The sequence below is a fragment of the Anser brachyrhynchus genome (assembly GCF_964034855.1).
Source record: "Anser brachyrhynchus genome assembly, chromosome: 3".
Lineage (NCBI taxonomy): Eukaryota > Metazoa > Chordata > Aves > Anseriformes > Anatidae > Anser > Anser brachyrhynchus.
Window position 1 is genome coordinate 29071540 of NC_137696.1, and position 25995 is coordinate 29097534.

The 25995-nt window shown below is 39.9% G+C and overlaps 1 protein-coding gene across 9 annotated transcripts in view; it reads left to right on the forward strand.

Annotated features, from left to right (window-relative positions):
• Positions 1-25995, forward strand: part of KCNH1 (potassium voltage-gated channel subfamily H member 1) — a 199470-nt gene that overhangs the window by 122426 nt on the left and 51049 nt on the right. Inside the window, exon 11 of one of the 9 annotated variants that reach the window (XM_080586334.1) lies at positions 4414-4893. The exons of 5 other annotated variants lie outside the window; for them this stretch is intronic. In XM_080586334.1, the coding sequence (XP_080442460.1) occupies positions 4414-4449 (36 nt within the window). In that variant the 3' untranslated portion in view covers positions 4450-4893. Of the gene's footprint in view, positions 1-114; positions 2951-4413; positions 4894-25995 lie in introns of those variants that run through there. 3 more of the 9 variants (XM_080586330.1, XM_080586331.1, XM_080586335.1) reach the window with 3 other exon arrangements.

Below are 25995 nucleotides of genomic sequence, written 5' to 3' on the forward strand. Positions count from 1 at the left end.
TCTGTGTATATCTGAAAGCTTTACTTTTCTATGAATTGGGCAGATTTCAGCATATTTGCAAACTGTCATGTACTTATGATTAAATAATGTTAACTACTTTAATTTGTAAAACAGCTACAAAGATGTTAAGTGTGTTGCCTGAAGTTACAAGGAAGGTGGAAGAGAAGGTGTGAAATCTAATAATGTAGAATAAAAATCAACAACTGCAATCACACTGGAAAAGTAATAGGAGCATGACTGATTCTGTCAAGAGTTTTTCTTTTATTATCAATCACATTTTGGAGTTACTTTGCCCATCTAATTAATGCTTCCATTTTCTTATCCTTGATATTTTGGTTGTCTTAATTTCTTCCTGGGTGCCAGTTCAAGGTGTTTTGTCAAATGTGAATCATCGTAACCTAATATTCCGTTTTAAATTCTCTGTGTAATCTTCGGTGAACCACTACTGTAGAAATTTATTAAGATTGTAATAGGTGTAATTCAGGTGATATTATGGTTCAGCATAGAAGGCAATAATATTACAATGAAAATAACTTGCAGCAGCTATACTTGTTTTAAAAGAATTTTAAAATATAAGGATACCTGAGATTAGCTAAAGAAATATGTTTGATAGTTCTCCATGGTAACTTCCAGGTGCCAAGTAAGTGCCTAGATAATTATACCTGAAAAAATAGAAACCTTTTCATCTTTGAAGTCTGTTTGGAAAATTAGACTTCAAGCCTAGAGTATCATTTTTTCGTTGTTGTTGTTGTCATTGTTTATTTGTTGTTACCTAGTGTTGGCACACTGAAATTAAAATAGTGTGGTAATATTTTCTATCTGCATGTTATCAATATCAAAGCATTTAGTGTTTGTATTGGGCGATGCAACATATCTCCATTTTGGAGATATGCAACGTATCTCCATCTACTGTCTCTGTTTTGGTCAAATAAATCAAACCTCTGGTACCAAATCTATATAATTAAAAACTAAGAAGCAAATTTACATACTGGAGGATTTTCTCATAAGACATTTTGTCAAATGATCTTGAGTTCCTTCAGGACAACGAGAAGACACACAGCTGCAAGAAGATTGAGAGACACATCCAGTTAAGTTTAAAAAACAGCTACTTACCTGGTATTAATAATGTGAGAAATAAAAACAATGAACGACTTGAGTATTGAGATCATCGGAAGTATCTCTGTCACTGACTTTGGCATGTTCTAAAATAACACTATGGGTAATGTAGTAAGATGGTCTAAGAATGCCTACTTTTTTTAAATAAAAAACCATCAATAGAAATAGCAGACTGTGACATAGAAGACCAACACCTTTAACGCTCACAGTAAGGCTAGCAGAAGCACATCATTTTGGTTCAGCTCTGAGCCAAATGTTCCGATTTGAGAATCAAATGTCTGCTCCAGAAGTGACGCTCATTCCTTCCATGTTCATCAACGTAGCTTTTCCCGGCCCATCTTACAAATCACTTTTTAACCACAGTATCATAGTTCCTGTGCTGTCAGTTTTCTTCACAAAATGTTCCTAATAAAAAGGTACATTTTATGATAGCAATTTCCATCCAGTTATTCAAATAATTGGATTTTAATTGAGTTGCAGTCAGCAGAAAAGTGGCGTTGATTGATAATGGAAGTGAGAGTTTGATGGTTCTAGGTTAGCAGACTGTAAATTTATTTCTTTTATTGAAAGAAGACTGATTGCAATCAGAATGCAAATGTTAAATAAAATAAATAGTGTATGCTTTTGGAACTGCACAGACGTTACGGTGCCTTAGAGACTGAAGATAATGCACATTAAAAGGCAGCTTTTTAGAGTTTGGAATTTAATCTGGTTTAAATGTCTGCGAATTTCAAATAGAAATAGCTCCCTGGCTTGTTGCTTCTAGCACTCCTCCTGGTCTATTTCTGCAAATGGAATTTTGTAGAATTCAGATGAACCGGTGCCTTCTGTGAGTTACGTTTGTGATGTATCGCATGTCCTTCAGAATATAAATACCAGAATTGCACTTTTCATTTCAATAAACACTTTCATCCCAGGCTCCAAAAACCTTCAACTAGTTGAAGGGTAGATACTGTATATTCACTCCAAATATATTCATACAGCTTCCAAACAAATGGAAAAGCAGCTCTGGTTGTTTTTTCTTTCCCTTCGCCACTCCAGCTGTATAATATCTCAGGTATATTTTTAGTCTTGGTGACTCCTTTGAGGTGTCCCGATTTCCAGGGTGCATCTGCCTTCACGGCCATGGTGCTGGGCCTTACTGCATGGAGCAGGGTGTTTCTTGGTCAGGCTTCCCTTAGCTGTAGTGAGCTTTAGCATTGCCCCACTGTTTCACCACGTTCACACGTTTCTTGGCTGCCGGGTCTCCTGCAGTGACCCCTTGGTGGAGCTGGGCCTCCCTGGCCCAGAGCAGAGCCGGTGAGAGGGGCTGACCCTGCCGGTGTCCCCCCCACATACCGGGCTCTGGCCCCACCTGCTAATGACTGTGACAGAAAAAAGCAGGCATGCAGGCGTTGTAAGGCACCACTCAATCTTGGTTTTAGCTGTAAGGTACTAGTCGGTCATGGTCCTAGCTGTAGGGTACCGATCAGTCATGGTCTTAGCTAATTCTAGGGCTGGATTTAGGCAAAGTAAAAAGCACCTTCCCATTTCCACCTCTCTCTCCATTCCTTGTGCTGCTTTTCCTACTGGCCTGGAGCATGCCTGGAGCTGAGCGGGGAGCCCAGGACGCTTCTTACCCCCTCCCTAGCACGTGGCTGCAGTTATGAAATGCCATCGCCCGTCAGGCCTGAGGACTTCGTGACTGAGTGTAACGCTGCCAGTGCTCTGTCCCTGGCGTACTGTGGCTGTCAGCGGCCGTGCTCTGAAAAGTTTCGTTTCACTCACTTTCTCCTTTCTAAAACTGTCAGTCCACTGTCAGGTGACTCCCTGAGCAGTTTCCTCAAGTGACTAAAATCCCTCACAAAGTTATTAGCTGTCTAGTTACCTCTGGCTGGAGCTCAGACTTAGAAAAATTTTTATTTTTCCTAAAGGGGAAGAGAAAGGAGATCTCTAATTAACTCTTTCTGCTGCCAGTCATTAAAATTTTCATCTAAATGGAAGCAAAGGGAGAATCAGCTGCTGCTTCTGGGGCTCCAGCATCTTAAACTGAAACTGCAGGCTGGGGCTGCAGGTGGCTGTGTCAGGCTCAAGGGTTTTGCAGCTGAGAGGAAGCTGACAGAGGATTTCTCAGTGTGCTTCCTACTGTAACAATGTTGTGAAATTAAAGCAGGTTAACGTGATGTGTTTTTTTTTTCCCCTTTTCGGAATTTCACGGCGGAACCAGAGTGTAGGCACTGGGGGTGTGTGGGATGGTCAAGTGACAAACTCAGCCTTTTGGAGGCTGTACTACACAAAGAATGATTACAGATTTGGAGGGCAGCAGGTTGGATGGTGGTCTGTTTTCTCCCCAAAAATATTTAAACACTTCTTTCCAGCCTGGACTCCATAGCTCCCAGTTAGAAGAACCATAAGAAGCTTGTGAGATAGCTACTTGTTGTCGTTAGCTTGGGATGAGGCACCTTCTGTAGAAAGGTGAAGGGCCTCTGACAGCATTTGCAGCATTCTGTTTTTGGCAGATGTTTCTTTTCATGTCTAGGAGCTTTGTAACCAATATTTACTTATAGTGGGTTGCACCACAGTGTATTTGCTCAGTTCATTCTGCTGCAGCCATAAATGATGTTATAGCTCGAAAGATCATACACGCTACATAAAAGAGAGAATTCTTATACATAATTTATTAAGCTGAGATTTCTCTAGTAAGCCATTTTAGCCTGGATAGAGATTAAATGACTAATTCTGAATTCTTTGGAGCATCGTGATAGAAGGCAAAAGCAGTTTCTCCAGAAGTTGAAATTTGTGGCCTGGAATAAAAGAAGCCGTGCAGTAGCATGTAGGTACATTATTTGGAATTTTGTAAGATTGAAAGAAATGGCAAAGAGCACTGCGTTTTTACAAAACAAGCATGATTTAGTGATTTAAAGCCAGAGCTCCTAGTCAGAAGGTATTTCTTGACAGAGCAGTGATTACAGCAGAGTCTCCCTGCTGGTATCAGATTGCCTTGGTACATTTAGTGGTGTGCGTATTCTATGCCATCCCAACTGTGCCAGTGGAAGGGGTTCCTGCCACCTCTTTCTAAAAGCAATTTTAAAATATAATTGTGTTTTTCTGTTCAGCATTAGCTTCACTTTTCTTCCCTTTTATACTCTAAGGTCTAACTTGAGAGACAACCTCTCTCAGATCAAGCATTTCAGCTAGGAGTGCTTGGAGTCATGATTTGAAATCTCATGGGCTTGGCAGCATGGTGTTTTCAGAGGCAACGGCCTTGTATTTTTTCTTTCCACATGACAAGTTTTCTAATTTTTTTTCATGATGTAGGTTCAAAACGGTATCCCAGAATTCTTTCTGATATAGAAGACTGAATTTCTTGAAGATTTTAACAAGGTTTCTTAAAATAAAGGAGAAGAGTGAAAAGTTTTAATTTTAGAATATTGGCCCATTTGTTGATGGGTTTCAGAATTGTCAAACTGACAGGTTTCTTCTTTCTAGTCTGTTTGTATTCACTGAAATAACCCCACAGACCCTGTGGGAAGAGGGTCTTGATTCTTGACTGGCATACATCTCACAGCACTGAAAATCCAGAGCACTGGACATGGCTAAAATGTCTGCGTGGCTCTGTGGCTTGGGAGTTACGCCATATTTGCTGCGCAGAAAGAAAAATTGTCATTTTCCCAAGAAAAATGCATAAATGTAAATAAACACAAGTGCTCACTCTGTTCTTTCCCACAGTGCTTATTAAAAATTATTCAAGTAGTTGAATGTTCTTATATTCCCTGTTTCTCCATGCCAATTTAAGCAAAATCTATTTTATTCTGCTTCCTCGTAGGTATACTTCATATTGCATTTTCTCTCTGACCTTGGACAAATTACTTAACTTTTGTCTCTGCTTAACAGATAACTGTTTATCTAGCTCACAGATTTTTGTGCAAATGGTCCTTATGCCCTGATCCTGAAGTGCTTTGAGGCATCTTACATGTTGTTAGGTTTGCACGTCTGCTGTGTATTATTTAAATGATGTGACTGAATGAATTAAAACCCCATGCTCTAGGGATGATGAGCCCTTCAATTTCTTCCTACTCATCTCCTGCAGCTTGTTGGAACCCTTCAGGTAAAGCCTTAATACCTAGAGTTTGAGAGGATTTGGCCAACTGCAAGCACTTACTATTCATTTTTCTACAGTGATTCTAAGTATTCAGCCCAGAGTAACTCCATTACCTTTCAGAGACATCACCTTAAAGTTTACTTACCAAAACTTTCCAACTCTAAAGTTATTTCTGTTCTATTTAAATCTGTATGGCCTTGAGCTTTAGGGTCCTACGCTTCTGCAGAGAAGGATTGGGCTACAAACAATTGATGTATTTTATGTAGTGGGAACGTATATGTACAATAGCAAGATGAACTAGGAAGTTCTAAGACTACGAAATTGTTCTGTTGCTTGCATTTAGTACATAATACATTTTCAGGTAACTTTTAGCTGTAACCTAAATTAATCTATGCGGGTAAGTATTGAAATGCTTCTTTAAAATGTTCTTAAATAGCTAATCCCTTCAAAATTGATTAGACCAATTCATCATTTATTTGAGTTGCCTTCTACTGTTAGTAATGAGCAGTTCTTCACACGTGGATGCTGCAATATAATGTCTGCAAGTGTTATAAAAAAAGTAACTTAGTTTATCATACAACAGCAAGAAGTGTATTTCCCCAAAGGAGTATTAAATTGGTGAATTTTTGATAGGTCATTCACTAGTAAATTGCATTAAACTAAAGTAACCTAGTGATCAATAGGTATTAATAACCATCTATAAATGAAACTGGTGGAAAAGCTGGTAAAGATGAATTCTGAATTTGAATTCTGACCTTTACAAATCGTGTAGTGTTTACAAAGGCTTTCCATATATGGTAAACCTATTCTGAGTAGATGAAAAATCCAGCTGATGAATTAAAATATAATTTGTCTTCAGAATATTTGAATCTTTTAAATATTCATATTTTGATTTTGTGAAGCTATTTTCAAATGAGTAATAGAAAGTTAACATAAAAAATGGTTTTCTCTCATTTTTAACATGTACCACCACCCACACCAATTCGTTTATCCCAAGAGAAGAAAATGTATGACTTTGATTTCTCCCCTCCTGCACCCACACAGACTAAAGCATAGAGATAGTTTTAATATAGATAAAGGTTACTTAGTGTGAATGAGGATTCCTCAGAATAGCTCCCCTGGTGCTTTTTAAAGTAGAGAATTTATTTCCTAGGTTCTAGGAGAATTCTGAATGTTGGCCCACCAACTGGGACAGAAGATGATAACCCAAGGGACAGTTACAGCTGCTCTTACGCAGTCTGGGAATCTGGTCTTCATTGCAAAAACAGTGAAATGCTTGCTAGTACTTTTACAGTAAAAAGGATCAGTACTTAGCTTAAACTGGTATTTTTCTCTCTATTGTTTGCCTATGTAAATAGGGGAAGCATAATTTGGATATAAGGGAGGCTCTGTGTAGTGTGATTCCTGTTTTCAGCATGCACGCACACTGCACTGCCACTGCTTTCAATTAAGTGTAGTTAAGTTTAGTCCAGTTTTGGACTATGCTGGCACAGAGAAGGGGGTTGCTCCATGCAAATTCAAAGAGTTTCTGTGCTTTCTTCGAAGCTCCAAGTCTATCTTCTGCTTACCATAACCAAGTGGCTGTACTTTCTAGATCTGTTTTTCCTTTTTAAATTATGGTGCCTGTCATTCCTGTTTATGTACATGTGTATATATACATATATAATGACCGGCCTACTTATTGCTGGGTCTCTCAAGTAAATCAAACACATAACAGATACATTTTCTAATAAACTACCAGTGCTGCCCAGGCTTCTGCCTGTATGTGCCATGTTCTATATCATAACTGCACTGATCATTTCAACATCTTGGTAACCTTTGTGCCCTTGTATTTTCTGATTGCCTTCACTCTGATGCTGCACACACTGTTGAGTATTACTGACCAACCAAAAGACAAAACAGTGGCCTAAGATCCTTATGTATTTTTTTTTCAACTCTAAAAATGATCTCTGATGTCTGTGGTCTAGGAATATAGGTCTGGGAAGCATCTGACTCTAGGACAAACTCTTACTAAAAGGGTGTGATTTCCTGACGTAACAGCTTTGATCTTGTGGTCTTCTCTAAGGTCACTAAAAGCTTAACTCATGGTACTGCAAGTCCAAACACTCAATCCACTCAAGGCACTCCATGAAGGAAAGAGAATGTTGTTAGCTGTGCGATATGAAAGCTGAGTTACAGTGGCAAAGCTACATCCCTGAGCAATCGAACTTTATGGTCGAAGTGATCAGATGGGTCCTTTCTTCAGCTCTCCAGTGAAAGCTGGAATAGCTGCCACCTTTTAAAAAAAGAGAATAGAATTAAGGAAGTTTTTCTTAAACTATGAGGCTTTTATTGTAACTGTGAGCTATTGCCCGTCAAGACAAATGAAGCTCTTTTCCTCTTTGCCTGCTTGCATCAGATCTCGATACCACCTCCAAGGACTCAATTTGTTATGCATCGTGATGTGCACAGAACAAGTAGCTTACCTTAAACTTGACAAATGTTAAGACTTCTTTTTGAAACAAAACCATTTCCCAGCTTGATTTATGAACACTGGGAGGTATCTACAGCATTTGTGTTCAACTATCCTGTATGATTAGACACCTGCTATTTTTCCTATATGCATCCCTGAGAATCAGCCTTCTAGTTGTCTTTGAACAAGCGTCTTGCTGAAGGGGTGCAGCTGGGACCATACCACATTCCTGAGTCTCAAGCCTGCCTCAAAAGAGTAACACAGGGGATGCGGTGTCTGATGTAAACCTGCTTAGCAGGCTGCTGCCCCATTTCATTATGTGGAATTGAAGTGTTTGACTGCTGACCATGAAGTGGAGTAACCTTTAGGTGTGGCCTTGTGAAGGTTTTTGATTTTAAAATCCAGTAAGCTTTAATATCATGGGAATGAACCAACTGCAAACAAAACTCGATATGGCATGTGGCACTTTGCCAGTTGCCTGCTATGACCATAGCTACCCACTATTGCCACAGCTTAGTCAAGTGGTAAGGAAGGCGTTGTACTGGGCTGTGGCTTAGTACAAGAACCTACAGAAATATGGTGAGAGTACAATCATGAATCAGCCCCTCTTTCTTTGGTATTATTTTTGCACCAGGCAACTGTGTTGGTTTTTTTTTCCCTTTTTTCTTGAATTGTGTGTGATTGCCTCTTCAAAAGAAGTGCATTATCACATAAAATTCTTGTTTAGATTCAGATTTTCAAACAGAAATGTGATACCCGACACTGATGTAGAATATTAAAGCCCTGTACAAATGAACGTACTGAGTGTTTTTAGGGTAATTTTTCTAAATCAGTGAACTGGAGAGGGGACTTAGCCCTGCCTGAGAACACTTTTTATTCTCCATCTTGCTTTCACTTTTTTTTTTTTTGTTCCAATTCATTTTCTCTTTCCATCTATTACATTCCAAAATGAGGTGTGCACTTCAGAGTCCTGCGTAAAGGTGCTTGCATTTATACTGAGTTTAGTAATATCTTCCTCAGCTGAAGCCTAGTGGTTGGCTACTCTGGGTATACTTACTGTCCCAATATAGAACTTGGAATAGGTATGGCAGTATCCCCAACAGCTGTGCAGCTGGACATGTAGTGATTTTAATTAACCACATGCTCAAATCCATTGCCTCTCTATTCTTTCCTAAGTTAGCTGTGAGACTGCATAATATTTTCACCAGATTTTTATCAGGAGTTGTATCTGCTTAAGCCATTTTTAATTAATACAGAGTTATGAATATGAAAACCTGACACTCAATTAAAATAATATTTGAGTCTCGAATAATGTGTGGTTTTGTTCCCATACACTTAGGTCTTTCTTCTTTTTGTCACCATCTTCTGGGGTCTTTTCGAAATACAGAAAGCAAAAAGCTCAACACATGCCTTGTTCTAAGCCTTTGTACCTTGTCAGGCACCATCTACACAACATCTCCAGCACATGTTCCCTGGCACCATGTACCTTCAGAACAACCTGGTATTTTCTTGCAATTCATCTAAGATACTGCACCTTCATCTTGATATTCCAGAGGATCTGCTTCTACCATCCTAATAAACTTCACCCTTGGTCATTTCTCCCATATGCTCTGTAATAAACATGCCATGCAACAAAATTATTTTGTGATTCATTTGCAGAGCTGACATCAGAGGATCCAAGAAATCTCTGCCAAAATCATTTTGTAACGCAGTGGATGATTTATTTTGTAAACTGCCTTAAGCTTTGTCTTTTTGTGACAATGCACAGATATGTTCCCCTTTTGGCTTTTTTTTCCATTATTCTTAAAAAATGCAAAAATCTCAGGGCATTACTTTTTTAAAAAGTTAATGATATACCCAGCTGCACCAGAATAGATGAATCCATTTCTCCAATCTTCAAGGTTGATGCCTATTGTTATTTTGTACAGAAGTTGAATAAATAATGTCAACTCCAGCGTTTTTGCACTGTTGCAGAAGTGAGGCATGTTGCAGTCTTCCTGTAAGTAAGAGGATGTGCAATTTTTTAATTGTTTTTCAAGGTTTCACTGCTACTTTGCAAGAAAGCTGTTATTTATGGCCAGTTATTATCTTGATTAAAGAACACAAAATTGCTGTTGACTTCCATCATATACTTGATATGATAGTTTAGACTACAGCTGGAATATTAGGATGGTGTAACCCTTACTCTTTGCTATTAGAACTGTGGTATTGTCTAGAAACATATTATTAGCCTTTAATTTCTCTTGCCTGTGTTTTTAAATTGCTCAAGCAGCAAGTCTTGTAGGACTAAAAGTTGTATCTGGCAGTTCAATAGCTTACATGCTTTCAGTGATTATCAGTGAAACAGGAGATTCACTTTTAGTCCAATGACAAATTCATTGGACTAAGTGGAAGAAGTAATAATGAAAAGCTTTTATTTGGGATGTCATTTGGGAACAGTTCTATCCTTTAACATAAAAGCATTATGATGTTCTTTGTCAGTAACATTCAAAACTATAATTTGTTTTTGACAATCAAGACAGTTCAGAAATGACCTTCATTGTTCATGCCCAAACCATCCTCTAGCACAGATGCAGCCATGAAGGGAGTTTGAAAAACTTGATACTTATGGTTTTTATTGCTCTGTTATTTTTATGGTATGCAGTATATTTGTTAGTGATATGAAGGCATAATTTTGAAAATAGTTTGAGGAGATTCTTAATGTGCTCTCTGAAAATCTATCATTAAATATTGTGTATCGCTTGCTTCACCATATTTTCCAGTCAATAAGATCATCCAAACCCAATCAGTGTCATTACAGAGGTGTCCAGGAAGGCATACTCTGTAGAATAATAAGGACCCTACCGAGACCATGTGGATGAAAAAAAAGCAATTAAGACCTGACATTGTCTTATTCAACAACTTGTCCCCTAGCTGGCCATCAAGTAAACCTTTCCGATTACTCCATTTGCCAGCCTATCTGCCATCCCTTCCTGCCAGTAGAAGTTGCAACACAACAACATCCACACTGTCATGATCCCTGAGGAACATTATTAAAGCAGCCAAGAGAACAACATGAAGAAGTCCAGAGCACCTTCTAGGGATGTTACGGTACTTGAGGTGCTTTCTCAGCTACCCCGACAATCCAGGATCACCCTAGTACCCAAGTCTAACCCTACCAACATAGTACCGTATAGGTAGTCTGATGTGAGACCATGGTGGTACAGGCTGCGTGTCTTACTGCCACAAAGCTTGCTAGAACCAGGTGTACCCAACATGCTTCTTCAGAAGCTGTGTGGCATGGCTACAGAGCCCACCTTCCCCTGCGCCATGATGACCATCAAAAGCAATCTTACTCGGTATTTCCACATGAGAACCCAAGTGGGGCATGATTGATCCTGCTGCTCCTTCTTCCCCTGTGTAAGCATGAGTGACAGAGCTGCTTTAGGGACCAGAGATGTAGCACTTGCATCCTGCAACCCTCCCACTGCAGAGAAGCGTGTGATCAAGCTGGAGGCTGCTGCTCCACAGTTTCTGGATGAATGCCACATGGGGGTTTGTCAGACTATCCAGACTTAACTTAGCAACCGTGCGCGGGCTCGGGATGTGCCAAGCCAGCCTTGGCACACTGGGCCGCCTACCTTTGCTGGAGCGTGCCTGCCGGGTCACGTCAGCTGCAGCAGGGAAGGCTGCAGTCACGCTCCAGCTCAGGGCCATCTTGTGTGCTTGGTCCTTCTATTTAAGAACATCCTCGTCCTTCTTTCACCGGTAATTTCTTGTCCCTTAATTTTGGTAAATGCCGAATCAACTCTTTGCACAGTCAGAATGAAGTGCAAGAGAGTCTGGGGAGGAGTAGAGTAGGAAGAAGACTGTTAATGCAATGATAAAATGAGGTAGACTAATTGCCTTTGTAATGGGTGTAGCGTAAAGGCAGCTAATGTTAGGCACTATTTGGCTGTTGTTGGATCAGCAGCTCTTTTGTTCCCCCATGCTTACCTTAGGACATTCACCATCTAATGCATCATTGCGTTAGGAAGTTTCCTGTTTTCTTTTTCCTTTGATTGTATTGTAACTTGCACTTAATGCAGGAATAAAATCAAAAAGAGAAGATTTCAGAAATACTTTAATAGCGTAACATAAATTGGTAAAAATCCTTTTCAACCCAAATATTTTTTATTTACCATTAAACAACTTCAATTGCCTTTAGATATCCTAAGTGATTTAGAGAAACAGGCAAATGATTTAATTTTGATTTTGCTTTATACTTCAGTGGAGCAAACAACAGATTTGGAACAAGCTGCTTACTAGACCTTGGAAATTAAACTGTTCTTCATACTGGGCACTGGTAGAGCTTCTCTGCCTTTCCTGGTGGCAGACAAGCCCACAATACGTTGACTCATGCTTGTTTGGATTCCATCAAGCTTCTTTTATTTCCTTGATTATAATTCTAGCACTGCTGCCCCAGCCAAGCTCCTGCTTTGATTTCCCTTGAAACTCATGCTTTCCAGAGAATGTCTTCGCCCTAGAACCTGGAGTGAGTTATATGATGAGAGCCCAAGTTACAGGAATATGCCTAGTCTTCAGAAAGCTATTGAATGCAGAACACTGAGGCTTTTTCTTCTCTCCAGTGTGAATCTGTGTCCATGCAGCATTAGGTAAGATTGAAACAGGGGCTGTGGAAGACAGCAACAGTCTAATTTTAACTTACAAATCTAACTGTTTTGGTAAGCCCATTGTTGAAAGCCCATGTTTTGATGACTGAACATGATATTTTGAAGCACTCTTGTTCACGTCATTCTTGGCCCTTTGTAAATCTCCTCGAATTTTGAAACCAGTAGTCAGCAGCTTTTCACAGAAGCGTGGGAGCTTCAGGTGAGTGAACCACTAACCTAAGAACACTGAGTAACTCATGAGTACTTTTTATTTGGCTTTCTTAATTCACTCTGAGATATGATGTTAAAAGATCAAGTTTCTTGCTTGGGTAACATTTTTTTCAGGCTCTAGAAGTGCTATTAATAACCTGTGTTAGCCTTCATGTGGATTCCAACTCTGTGTGCTTATTGGTGGGGCACTCCGGGCATGAACCTACAGACAACAGTTTCACCCAATTAGTTTTATTTCTTGAACCACTAAAATAACAATTGCTATACTTATTTATTTTTTAATTTGACTTCTGTTCAGGTTTATGGAGGTTCTTATTCTGCCTTTATCACCATGTTACCTGAGCGTCTTCTGGTGAAACATAAAGCAAAAGCACTAACATCTGAGCACATGTAGTTTATTATTTTGGAACTCTTTTCCCTGAGTAAGTAAATGTATGTTCAGTATAGTGGTTTGTTTTGGTAGGGTTTCTTATTTGTCTTTGTCAAAGAAGGTGGATCCTATGCCCTGGGAACAGCAATTGGTGGCAGTTTCTTAAAAGTGAGGTGAAGTAGAGCCCCATCTAATATTTTACATTACTACATTTCCTCAATGAAATGCATCTCACAAGCAGTTCCGTCTATTTCCCTAAGAATGAAGGGCTGAAAGATCATTCCCTGGAATTACTTCTGTCTTTAAAAAGACAAACCACATTTCCTCTCTTAAGTGTTTCAAGAATCTTCAGAATATGACTATGTAAATATTAACAGACAACACAGTGGCAATCTGATGGTATTTGTTTTCTTTTAAGAAAAACATACAATAAAAGAATATTCCAATCTTGGTCCTCCACAGGACATAGTATTTGATATATCTCTTAATTTTGTGACATTTAAATGAAATCCCTGACTGTGCTAAATCTAAAGTATGTTCTTTATCTTAATGCTAAATAAAAAGAATAAGTAGACAGTTGTATTTTCTGTTGGGAGAAGAGAGGATTAATTCTTGGCTGTTCTCTTCAGTTACTGTTGAGAAAAGAAATCTATTACCTGTTCCAAAGTTGCCCTGTTTTTTTGAAGATCCAGTCCTTGCAGTTGCTGCATCTTGGTAATGAACTCAGTGCTGCCTAAATCTGTGGGGCTTTTTAAATGATGTGTTTATAACCTCCCTCTTTTTTTGCTCTGACTCACATCTTGGATGTTAAATTGTGTAACCTGCCAGGCAGTTGCCTGCTATGAAAAATGTTGTAGCTGCAGGGATTATTATTAAGTATGTCTAATAATTTTCATATTTTACTGATCTATTTCTGGATCATTATGCAATCCACTAGTTAGTGGGACTAAGCTGAAGGGGATAGGGCAGGTTGGGGTGGTAATAAACACAGATCTTTTGGTATGCTCAGTCAAGCAGTGGGGTGTGCATCTGTGTGCAGGTCATCATTTAAAGCTGTCTTGCTTTGTAGAAGGTTTCTACATCCCCTTCCACCCCCAAATACCAGGCCATTTCCTCCCACTTAAAGCTCTGCACAATGGGGACAGGAGGGCTTTCAGCAGCTGCTGGATTGGCAGGCCTCTCCTGCTATCAGGTAGACGTGCCCCTAAACGTAGAGCACGTGTATTTATGTTTGTGTATGCAGTAGACAAGGATTTAAGTGCAATTCAAAACAGTGTCAATACATGCTGGAAACAGCACAGTAAATCACCATATGTTCCAGAGGAAATGCCAAACAAAGTCATGATCGCTTTATATGTGCACAGCTGACTGGCAAGCATAAAGGCAGACTCCTGATGGGGGATGCCATCATATGCTTTTCTTCTTCCTTGCTATAGCGAAGCATGATTAGAGCCCATCTGTTTCCCTTAGTGCTGGGGAAGGGTAGGAAAACATTCAGCCCAAAGTTTTGCTGCTGGAGAATACACACCACCAACAAGGAAGCTAAAAACAAGCAGCTCTCAGATGTGTTTGTTCTCCATTTCTCTTGAAGTACAGCATTTAAAAATTGCTTTGAAATTCTCTTCCTTCTGTGCATCATATTGCTTTATGTTACTGTAGTGACAGCCTGACGTTTGCTGGCTCTGGTTCACAAACCGGGCATGTTTGGGAACAAACCCTAACACTGTGTGCCCATTAGGTTCACTCATACAGTTGGGGAAGGGGCAATAAGCATCTCTGTTCTTTTTACCTGTGCCAGCATGGATTATTTAATGTCTGACAAAGGCTCTAAGTGCAGGTGTAAGAGTGGTGGTATTTACTGACATGTTTGGCAATCTGTTTGTTTTGCGTATTTTCCAAGCTCTTTAAGGATACTTGATATATCTGATAGAAAGCCATAGAAAAGCCTAATGACTTTTTTTTTTTTAATTAAACCTGAATTAACTACTGTAATTTAGCTCTCTTCAAACTAGATACCTATGTAGATTGAAGTCGCTGTACAATGATAACGTTGACTGCCGTGACACCTACTGGTCGAGCTGAGCTGAACAAGGAAAGCCTGTGGGTACTTGCTCTTTTCCCTTCCTAATGATGATTCCAGGTAATGTTTGACTCTTGGGGCAAACACAGCAGAGGTGGTGTCTCTTGGAACAACTAACACATCTTATTTCAATAAATCTTCTGTTACTTTGTGCATAGATATAGATAATCACTTTTCTTTTAGCTTTTAACTTCTGTGCTTTCCATTCCTAGTAGCTCTTTAATCTTCAGCCTCTTTATTTCATCTGTCTTATCTCCATTCAAGTTTCTTTTTTATCATCCATTAATACTATTGGGAACTGCAAGGATATCACTTTGAAGTCTTCTCTGAATTGTCTTCCTCTCTTAGAATAGTTCTTCATTATCTGTGATCATTTCTTTAGTGCCAGAGACCAATTACCATTCTTACTGCCCTATTAGGCATTCCACTTTTCTGGGAAAGGTAAGGAGCCCTTCATGCAACTTCTTCCATGAGATTTTGTACTAGAGGATGTTTTACAAATATTGAGAAAATTTGAGCTTTTCCATACATATAGAAATAAGGATGTTAATAATTCATAAAAAAACAGCTTTACATCTCCACTGAAGAGTGGCACATGGATAACATTTCATAACCGTAGAAAAAAATTATGTATACTTTTTCAGAGGGATAGTTTTTCTGCACTCAAGTAGTGCTGCAGTCTTCTTAAAAATGCATTGTCCTGTTTGAATCTGGAATACAGTATTAATTCAAAAAGCTACACAGAGGTGTTCTTAGGTTGTACTTTGAGAGACTTCCTTTGAAAAACAATCTGTAGTCTAGACGTTTGTGTAGCTTCAAGTACTGGAAAGTTACATGAGGTGACTTGACCTGATCTGGTTGTTCCCAGTAGCTGAGAGGGGAATTCCTTCAGTCTCCTCTTCCGTGTTTCTCATTTCATGTTCCTGTCACTTGTTCTGTGTCCAGCAACTCCAAGACTGTCCAGAACCCATTCTGCAAGCCCAGTCAATACCTAGCAAAAAAGAGAGAGGATATTTTTTTTAATAGGGTGTGTTATGGTAAATCTGGTCAAGTGCTTACCATTGGGTATCAGCAAAGGACAACATGGCTGAGAAGAAGGGGTGAGGAAGGAGCTGGAGTGGAAAGCAGGTTAGTGAGGCCTCTCAATTTTTGGCAGCAACAAGGTGACAGATTCAACTGTCGTATGTAGTTTTCTCTAGGAAAAAGCATTTGCCATTTCTTTCTGGCTTTTTCCTCTGCCTGATATGCCAGCTCTGCAGATTTTTGATGTGAGCTTCTCTTCCTCTGTCCCTTTCATTTTCTTTGATTCTGGGTGGGTTCCTGCATTGCGCTCGTTAGAGTAGGATCTGACTCCCATCTTAAGGCATCCCTCAGCATGACCAGCATGCTTTTCCTCTCTCTTCCCTTGTGGGAGAGTTGGGTGTTCTCAATAACTATTTAAATTTTTGGCATGTGTGGCATCATTTTTATTAGAAAAGGCCGGGGGAAGAGCTATCAACTTTACACTGAAGGTTGAAATATTTGTGAGGTTCCTAGAGTACATGATGGTTCTGATCTTTAAGAAGCATCCACATCCTGCACAAGTAAACATTTACAGTATAAAGTCATTGTACACCAATGGGCAGAATATTATGCAAGGATTTTCCTCTAGAAATTAAATGGTCTTTAACATACTCCTAGAAGTTACAGAGATGAAGAGAAGATGGGAGACTTTGAGCAAGGTTTTATGTTCCTCAGGAATTTAATGAAAAGTTGAGTTTGTATATGATATTATCACAACAGAAAATGATACTGAGGATTCATGTAGGTGGTCTACACTAATTAGAAATGTTGTGTTGTGTATCAGTCTGTAGTCTAATTAAGAAACACCATGAGGTGAGTAAATAAGCTCAGCACTGGAGAGGTAGGGATGGAATCTCTATCAGATGGCTGAGATGGTTGGAGTGTTGCTTGCAGTAACCGCTGCTCCTGAGCAGATGAAGTGACTTTGCTATGCCAATCAGAATGAGCTTGTTTTGCTTTTCAAGTCTATTCCAGACTTACTTTTAAAAAGTTGTTTTGAGGCAGTGGTGTTATTGCAAGGTGCTGAAAAGTTCCTGCTTACCTGTGCCCTCCCTGAGTGTTGAGGGCAGTGGCTGTGTTGATATTTCATTTTTTCTATGTAGTAACAGTTAAATGCCCTTAGCAAATTGAGACCCTCAAAGTTGCCTATTGCTGTTTGCAAGGAGCAGTCAGCATGTCAAAGACCGTTATCTGAAACAAAAGGAAGGTTTATAGATTAGGATGCATTATTCCTGTTGTAACAACAGGGAATTAATCTCTCTCTGTCCGAAGGGTTGGAATTACAGAAGTGTTCAGTACGTTGCAGGATTTCCTAAACTTGTCAGGGTCCAGCTTCCTATAAAAGTTGCTTAACCTTAATAATTTTACTCTACATTTTTTGTATCCTGTGACATTAAATGGCCCGCCCAAGTTCACGGGGGTAATCTGTGACAGACTTTGGAGCTAAATCTTGATGGCTGGATTCCCAGTCCAGTTCCTTAGGCACTTTCCAGGCTGACATACCTGAGAGCTAGATCCTGAAAAGAGCCTGTCAGTCAAGTGGCACTTCCAGCAAGCCATAATACTGCTTAGACTACAAACCTACAAAGTAAACCTGCATTTTGTAGCTATTTTCACACAGCATTAGTGTGCTGTATAGTGACATATGACTAAAAACTGTCATTTGAAATCTCAAATTATAGAAAATCTGAGTCTTATTTTAACCACAATCCTATGTTTAGCTAGAGAACCCTACGTAGAGATGACTGACCTTGACTTAATTATATACTTCCACAGTGCCTAATTTGTGGGGTTGTCGTTTATCTCTTGGTAAAGTTTCAGAGAGTGGGGAAGTGAGGGACTGCGATTGAATTTCACTGTTTCCTTGTGCTGCTGTGGCAGTTTGACCTTGGCTTCAAGATGTAGAAAGGCACTGTGTCCTTTAGAGGTTTCTGTATGGACTGGCTGGACCACCCTCCTGCCGGGTTTGGGTACAGCTCAGACACCAAGGCAGAGCTCTGTTGCGCTCTCTGGCCCCAAATGAGCTCCAAGCAATGCGGTTCTGCTGTCTCTAGTGCAGCCACTATATTGAATTACATTTTATTTCTTTTGCATTCATGCTGTGAGATTGAAAATTAATTACCTAGAGAAGGGTTGTTCAATCTGGGGACCTCCAAGGACAGTTTGTTTGGTGCCAGATGCAGCCGTGATACTCTGCTTGCTGAGGGCCCCTCAGGAGCAGGACAAGGGCTGGCTGGGTTTCTCCATAGCGAGCTTCCATTCGCCATCCTTCTCAGGGGGTGTGAAAGTACCTACAGACTCCTCTGTGGTAACAGGCTTACTTACAGCATACAGGACTGTGCCACGCATCCCTCGTACCTCGGTGACTCTCCTCTCAGTTTACTTGCTCACCAAATCACAGAGTGGCTGAGGTTGGTAAGGGACCTTTGGAGGAGCCCCTTGCTGCATGCAGCCCGTTGCAGGTTCTGGGATGCTGACAGGCCCCCCTGGTGCATGTAGCCTTCTCTGTCCTGAGGATCAGCTGCGATGCACAGGCAGCTGGAGAGATGGGGCTGCTTGCAGGTGTGCCTTCTGCTCATGGGGCAAGGAGGCAGGCAGTTTTCCTTCCATATTAAGTCTCCTTCATGGCATTGTCTCTGCAGAGCTACAATGAAGAGTTTGTCAGCATGCCCGTTAAATGTTTGCAATTAGTAAATGGGAGTTGTTAGGCTTACATGCGCCCCATCTACTCAACGTCACAGAGACCAAAAATAGAAATGTGATTTTCTTTCTAACCTTGTGCGTCAGCCTGAATAGTAAGAGCTTCTGCGCCTTTGTGTTGCCTTCTTCTTTTGCGTTACTGTAAAGATATCTGATTGAATACTAAGTATTCCTTATTCTATCAAAATCACAATTGGATGCTCCTGCAATCTTTCGTTATTATGTTGAGCCTCTTCTTTTGTAGCACAGATAACAATCCCTCATAAATTTTGTGCCCAGTGCAGCATCTCTCTGCTTCCCTCTCAAATTTTTGTATGGTGGCACTGCATTGTCTGTAAGCAATGAAATAAGGAAGGATTTGTTGTGAAGTCTGAGTGATTGCACGTAGCTTCTGAGATCACATGGTTGCTCACTGAGAATTAGTAGATCTATAAGCTGTTAAAAATAAATAAATCACATCTCTTTCTGGCTTCTGCGCCTGGGGGGGACAGAAAGAGCAAGTTTGGAGTAAACACCAAAGATCTTGCAGGGACTTGTGCTGCCTACTGCCAGCTCTTGTCTAGGGTTTGTATTTTCATGTTAGAATTTAAGTATTGCAGAACGACATGATAAGAGCCATTGTACATGTCAGGATAAACTCTGTTAAGTCTAAATCCCTGACTTTGGGTTCCTTTCTCTTTTTTTCCTTACCAGGACTCTTTGGTCTTTTTAATGTACTGTTGCTGGAATCTGCCTTTTTACATTAGTTACCTTTTTGAAAAGCTCTTCTCAAGTTCTTAGGAAATAGGTACTCTTCAGTATTTAGTCCAAAGTACATTACCAGTCTGCTGAATTTCTGATGTAATAGTTAAACTATATTGTGTCTCAACATGGTAAGTGCAAATAATTGTTTGTCCTAAAACATTTAGAGATAGGCAAACTCAGACCTGATGAAAACCCAACTTACAGCATTATCATTCAGACCTGGTAGCAGAGGCAACTCCAGGCTTACTCTATATTCATTTCTGCTTGCAAGCATTGGCCTGGTGCAGTTGTGCTCCAGAACTGTGCATGCAGTCATTTAGTTTGTCGTGGTTGTGCTTACATTTTTACAAGCATATCATTCAAGGATTTGGATGCTGTGGTTTCCATATCACCTTCATTTTGGGAGAATGTAGTCTTGCAAAGACAGTGAAATTATTTGGTGAAGATGAAGGTGAGATCTCTGCTTTTCTATCAGGTATGTAAAGCAGAAGAAAGGATGACTGTGGTCTGAGGTAGTAGCTATGGACTCCACAGTTATGTGGCTCTAGTTGGGTTGGTATCTTTAACTACATATTTACTCAGCTTCCTTTGGAGCATGGGTACCACTGTAAAGAGATTGCTCCAGAGGTCCATCTAACCAGGTGCCTGGTGTTGGACAGTGACCACCGGTACTGCCTACAGGAGAGCACAACTGCAGGATATGAATATAACAGTACTTTTGGGGATAATTTCCTGGCATTTGGTTAATTAAGGAAAGGAATCAGAAGCAGTGTATTTTTCTTTTGTGAATTTGTCCTGGTACCTTTCGAATCTCCTTAAAGCTAAAATTAAAAAATTTGAAAGTCCCATGACAAGGAAATCCAAAGGTTAGTAGCAAGCCATGCGAGAAGAGCTGCCTGTCTTGTTTTGAACCTGCTAATATTATTTGATACTCCCAATTCTTATATCAGAGCAACTGTTCCCTGTCCTCTGCCATGACACCGATGATTTTGTAGCTCTCTGTAGACCCCTCTGTGCTTTTCTTCTCCTCCTTTCCTTTCTTCTCTTCCTCCCTCCACCCCCAAGGTGAATGTGAGACTACCTGTCGTGCACAATTTCATTCTGAATTTGACTAATAAAGCATGATTACAAAAAGTGATGAGGTAAAATTGTTCTAACATTTTCAAAGTCAGGTGGTTCATAAAAGTTCATAAGGTTCATAAAAGTGTAATTTGGAAACACTGAGCAATATAAGTAGGAAAGAAAAGCTTTGAAACGAAGCATTTTTGCTTGATTAAAAGTAGATCTTCTGAGGATTTTTTTAGGAGCTTATTTCCATGATAAAACAGCATTTTTTGAGTTTATACAGGACAAGACAGATAACAGGATTTTCCTTTTTTTTGAAAATGGAATCTTCTCTCCCAGCCCGTGCTGCGCCTCGCAGCTCTGCAGACCTTCAGACCTGTGCCCGTTCCACAGCAGGAGCCAGGTCAGTGGGACACCAGCTTCTAGCCAAAATCCAGAGTCCAGTGTGCACAGGGTGTAAATGAAAACAGATTTCGCTATGAAGAAGTGGTTCTCCCTGCAGCCTTTAAGCAGATTTTGGTACAAGAGCATCTTCATTTTTCTGCTTCTGGTTTGGATTCATACCCTTTTCTGATTGATTTAACAGCTAGCTAAGGACTCTGGCTAATCATCAGTTTAACTCTTAAAGTTTCAATATAGCTGCTTATTAGAAAGTTAAAAATAATGCACAAAGGACCTAGTTTATTTTTTTTTTTAAATACTGTAATACTACCCAAAATACTATGGACAAATATGGACACAAGGCAATTTTAGTCTTCCTAAGTACAAACTCTCAACCTCAGAAACCACAAGTACGTCATCAGGTATAAGCTTTTTTCCCTCCACTTAGCTTTAATCTCTTTATAGCTAACTTGCAGAATCATCAAAACTTCTCGGTGGCCCTGTGGTATTAATTAGCTTTGATAGATGGGTTTTATTGATAAATCTGAAATTCCGTGCGATTGAATACGTTATTTGGCTCCTAGCAACTATGGCAGTGGTCTCCATAGAGATTACCCAAACACTCCTTCGTGGCCAGATACTTCTAATTTTGGGGTGACTAAATCTTTGATTATCTGGTTTGAGACATTTGGGACCTGGCTATCAGAGAAACTGGGACATTTCTGCAGCTCTCATCAGACCTGTCTTGAACCAGAGGTCTAAAATGGACACAGTCAAAACAGAGATTGCTTTGGAAATGTTGGCTGACCTTTCTTTAACTTAGTTTACACAAAGGTAAAATAGGAAAATTATGCCATCTGCTCCACAGCAAAGTAACTGTTCTGAGGCTTAATTATGTTTTAGATTGCAATAACAAACATAATGAGGGTAGCGAGAATTTTTTAGTTAGTGACTCTCAGCAGATTTTGTCCATTTCGAACTTCCTGGAGGTGCACAGAGGACGAACATATAAGAAAATGATATGGGGGTTGAAAATAAGTGATTTGTTAAGCTGTTATCACTCAGTTTTCTTTGCAGTGGGGAAAAGTATGAGAAACTTGATGGTGAGGAAATTTTTAGGTTTGTATAGGGAAGTAGTTGTGCTCTATACGTATGTACATCAGTGTGCATCTCAAGCATCTTTCAGTTTCTTCAGTGATAGGCAGAATATTGAAAAGCTTGAAGTGACAAGTCAGAGCCCCCTTATTAAAAAAAAAAGGGGGGGCTTAACAAATTCTAGAGCAGATAGTATAACAAAGTGGTGAGAAAAACCCAGAAATACTGCTAGACGGGGAATACACAGAAGAAAATTATATGCTTTTTTGTATGTAAATTGTGTATGGGCTGAACTTAAGTATTGCTTTTAGTTGCAGGCATCTTGTTGTTAGAAAGATGTAGGAAGACAAACTGAAGGAATCTCAGAAATTCAGTGTATGATTTGGGTAAGTGCTACATATGATTAAACACCTTTATACAATTTCTTATAAAAAAATAAGGTCTTTTAATCCAGTATATGTTAAAATGCAAACAATAAACTGGGATCAAGACAGAATAAAAATTAACCATCAGAAAACAAGAGCAGTATTTAATTTATTTATTTATCTATTTACTGTGGAACAATAGCGCAGAGCAGCACAGTGTTTCTCTTTCACTGCAAGTATCACAGAGAAAAAGAGATTAAGAAGAATCTTTGAAGCAAGCAGAGTATTTTACAAACTGATAATATGCAGCAAGGTAAATCAGCTAGATAAGTAAGTTGCTACAAGCCTGGATAACTCCAAATTAGATTTTGTCCCCTTTTTGAAAAGTGAAGGGGTTTGTTTTCTGTTCTTGTACCGTAAGGAAAAAAAGGTGCAGGTACATGAATATGCGTGCTCATGACACGCTGATCCCATGCCCAAGTGTTTAGCGGGCTCAGCTGAGATGCGAGCTGTATTTTAGAGGCTTTGGCCCAGCCTGCTGTGCACTGGCCATGCTCACGTGCACTTCTGGAGGGAAACAGGTGTGAAGGGGCTGTGGTAGATGGAGCAGTGGACGGGCCGTGCTGTGTGGGTGCTGTGGAGCTGAGTGCCGGGTCTGGCAGGGTTATCTCCATCCTCAGCTCTCCTCCCCAGAGGCAGCAGCGTGTGTGCGTGTGAGCCCACTGGGGCCAAGCCGAGCCGGGGGAAGAGGAGCAGGCGTTGCAGCAGGGCTGAGCAGGGCTCTGCTGCCCTTCCTTCTTCAGCCTGGCACCTTGCGCTGTTAAAGGGAATGGAAATATTTGCAGAGTAAGGTACCACTTACTACTATTAAAAGAGCCCTAGTCTAGCCTTATATTAATATTTATTTAACCCCACAGTGCTAAGGAAACAGTGCTGTGGAGTAGGGAAGCTATTTATTTTTCACACAGCAGAGGCATTTTGAAAAACAAGAGCTGGTAACGCAAAGCTGCTCCGAGGAATGGGCGACACGGGCGTTGGACGTGCGTGTAGGGGGTTCTGCTTTCAGCTCACCGGGTGGAAATTAAAAGCAAATGATCTGTGTCAGTGGGACAGCAGAGGATAATTTGGGAGCCTGCTGTTGTTTTCAGATTTATGTTTTTATTAATTTACTTCCTGATTTTAAACCCAACACAGATAGTAAAACTATAGGCCTAGTAATATGTTACAGTACGGCCTGGGATCTTTCAAAGGGTGAATAAGCAGAGGGATATTGTAACTGGTTTTGGGTGCTGCCCGACTAACCTTCAGCCATTCTTTTCCTAAGTCTCACCAGAACGATGAAGTGGCTGGGTGGGAAATGCAAGTGGGTTTGTCAAAGCAGAGACCTTGTTTTGTATTTCAGAAGAATGTTTTGTAGTCCTTCTTCCCATTCGGAATATACAGATTTCTTTTCTTTTAAAATATTGAAACCATCATAACCAGTATAATTTTCATGACGTGGTTGAGACTCTGTGGCTGGTTTTGCCCATGAAGCCAATTTATGCAATCAGATCTGCTTGCTGTTGCTGAGGAAGGGTGACAAACATCATGAAATGACCTTTTGACCAAACCCTTTCCTCTTCCTTCATCATGAGGTGGTTTGCAGGGAATCCACCAGCTATAAGGACATCAAAGAGAGCAAGGCATAGTCTGCAGTAATTCAGAGAGGGTTTGGTAAAAGCAGTAGGATAAAACTAAGCAAGCAGGTTTTGATGTGCATGATAAATTTTGAAATGCTGCTGCCTTGGAAAAGTCATCTTTCAAGTGGTTGTGATTCAGTCCAGAGATGAGTTCCGGGGAGAAATGAGAAGTAGAAATGCACATATTGGCTGGTAATTGTGTGAATAGCAATGAGTGCATAGTTCAAAGCCAGCAGATTTCAACTGTTGGGTTTCTCTCAGCTTTTTTTTCACAAGTAGTAATATAAGCTGGGGACAACCACTTTTGTTTGTTACTTTGTGGGGTCCAGACTGTTTCCTAGATAGACAGATGCTCCTGTGTAACATGATAGATATTAGAATTTTCTTCTGTGCCATATTTCAGTGGAGATTCAACAAGAGAAAAACCTCTTTCATTTGATTATTTTATGCAAATTATCTCCTGTAGCAAAAATAGTTTCAAGCATTATCTAGGTCATTACTGGTAGAATGAATTAGTTTATGAAGAAGTACCACAAAAGAAATGTAAATCACTGTGCCCATCTATTCTGGGTAGATCATTGGCATTGCATGTACTGTAAAAAAAAGAAAAGAAAGAGAGAAGCAACAAAAACATTTTCTTGGCTTAGGAATGGATAGTTCTTTCCCTTTCCCTTTTCTATTTTTAACAGTGTGGTGGCAGCCAACGTAACTAGTTTTGTATAGATGAAGACTGAGGTGGGAATATCACAACTCTGTACCATTCAGAATTGTATTTTCAGTGAATTAAAATTATACCAAAAGTGTGGACTTCAATTTTCATGGCATGGTGATGAAATACGTTGGATGGCTAATGAGGCAGAATCTGTTTCCTTGCTGCTGTTTAGCAGTTTATAATCCAGGGTGAACACATTTAGCTGTGTTTAAAGTTTGGCGCTTTTTACACAAAAGTATGGTCAATAGTGATCATGCCCCGCAGCCATTTTGCTCTGCTTGCTGCACGTATAGGAGCTACGCATGCTTTTGGCTGAACCAACACGAAGATGTGTCAGAGCCCACAAATGCAGTTCACCCTTGGTGGTAGCAGTGGAAAAACTTGTGCTTCCCCCAGCTCATGCTACCTCTGTGCTTCCTCTGAGCAGGACGTCAGCGACCACCTCTTCTCCTTGCAGTGTCTGTGTGTGCCTCCTTGACAGAGTGCCAAGGAGGCTCAGCAGCTGCTGCAGTCACCTTCATTCATGATTCCACTTCTTTTTTGCTTAGGACAGCATTATTCTTTCTTGTACTGCATGGAAGGAAGAGAATACACTGAAGAACTGAAGCGTACAGATGTTCTACCACCTTCAATGCAAACATTTCATTTATCACTTTTTTTTTTTTAATTGGAAACACATTGTACTTTGAGATAACCATTCATTAAAGTGAAGGCTTAATCAGCATTTTGGGGATATCCGAGACATGAACAGTTTAATGTTGAGCAGTGGTTTCTTCCAAGGAGTTAATGCTTTATGAGCAGATACCAGAAATCAGACGTGGTATGAGCTGTGAGAGTAATTGCAGTTACAATATTTAATTTCTTCATAGATTCAGTGCTGCAATGATCAAAAAGGTTTCTTACCTTCTTGTAAGTCTTCAAAGGGAAAAAAAAAATATATATATATTTCTATTTGAAAATGTCAATTCTTGCAAGAGAAAATGAACAGACAGAAATGCTGAAAAAAAGAATTTGGAAAGAGGAGGAAAAAATCTCCCCTTTCCCCAGCTTCGGTTGTTTTTCAATTGGTAAAATTAGGGAAGCTAGCCAGTTTGGAAAAGTAACTCTAAAAAGTGAATCTTAACACACAAGTTAGCACTTAAAAGTGAAAGACTACTTAACACATTACTTCTCTTTTTTTTTTTTTTTCTCCTAAAAAAGCTGGCAAACCAGGCTTCTTTGGTAAATCTTG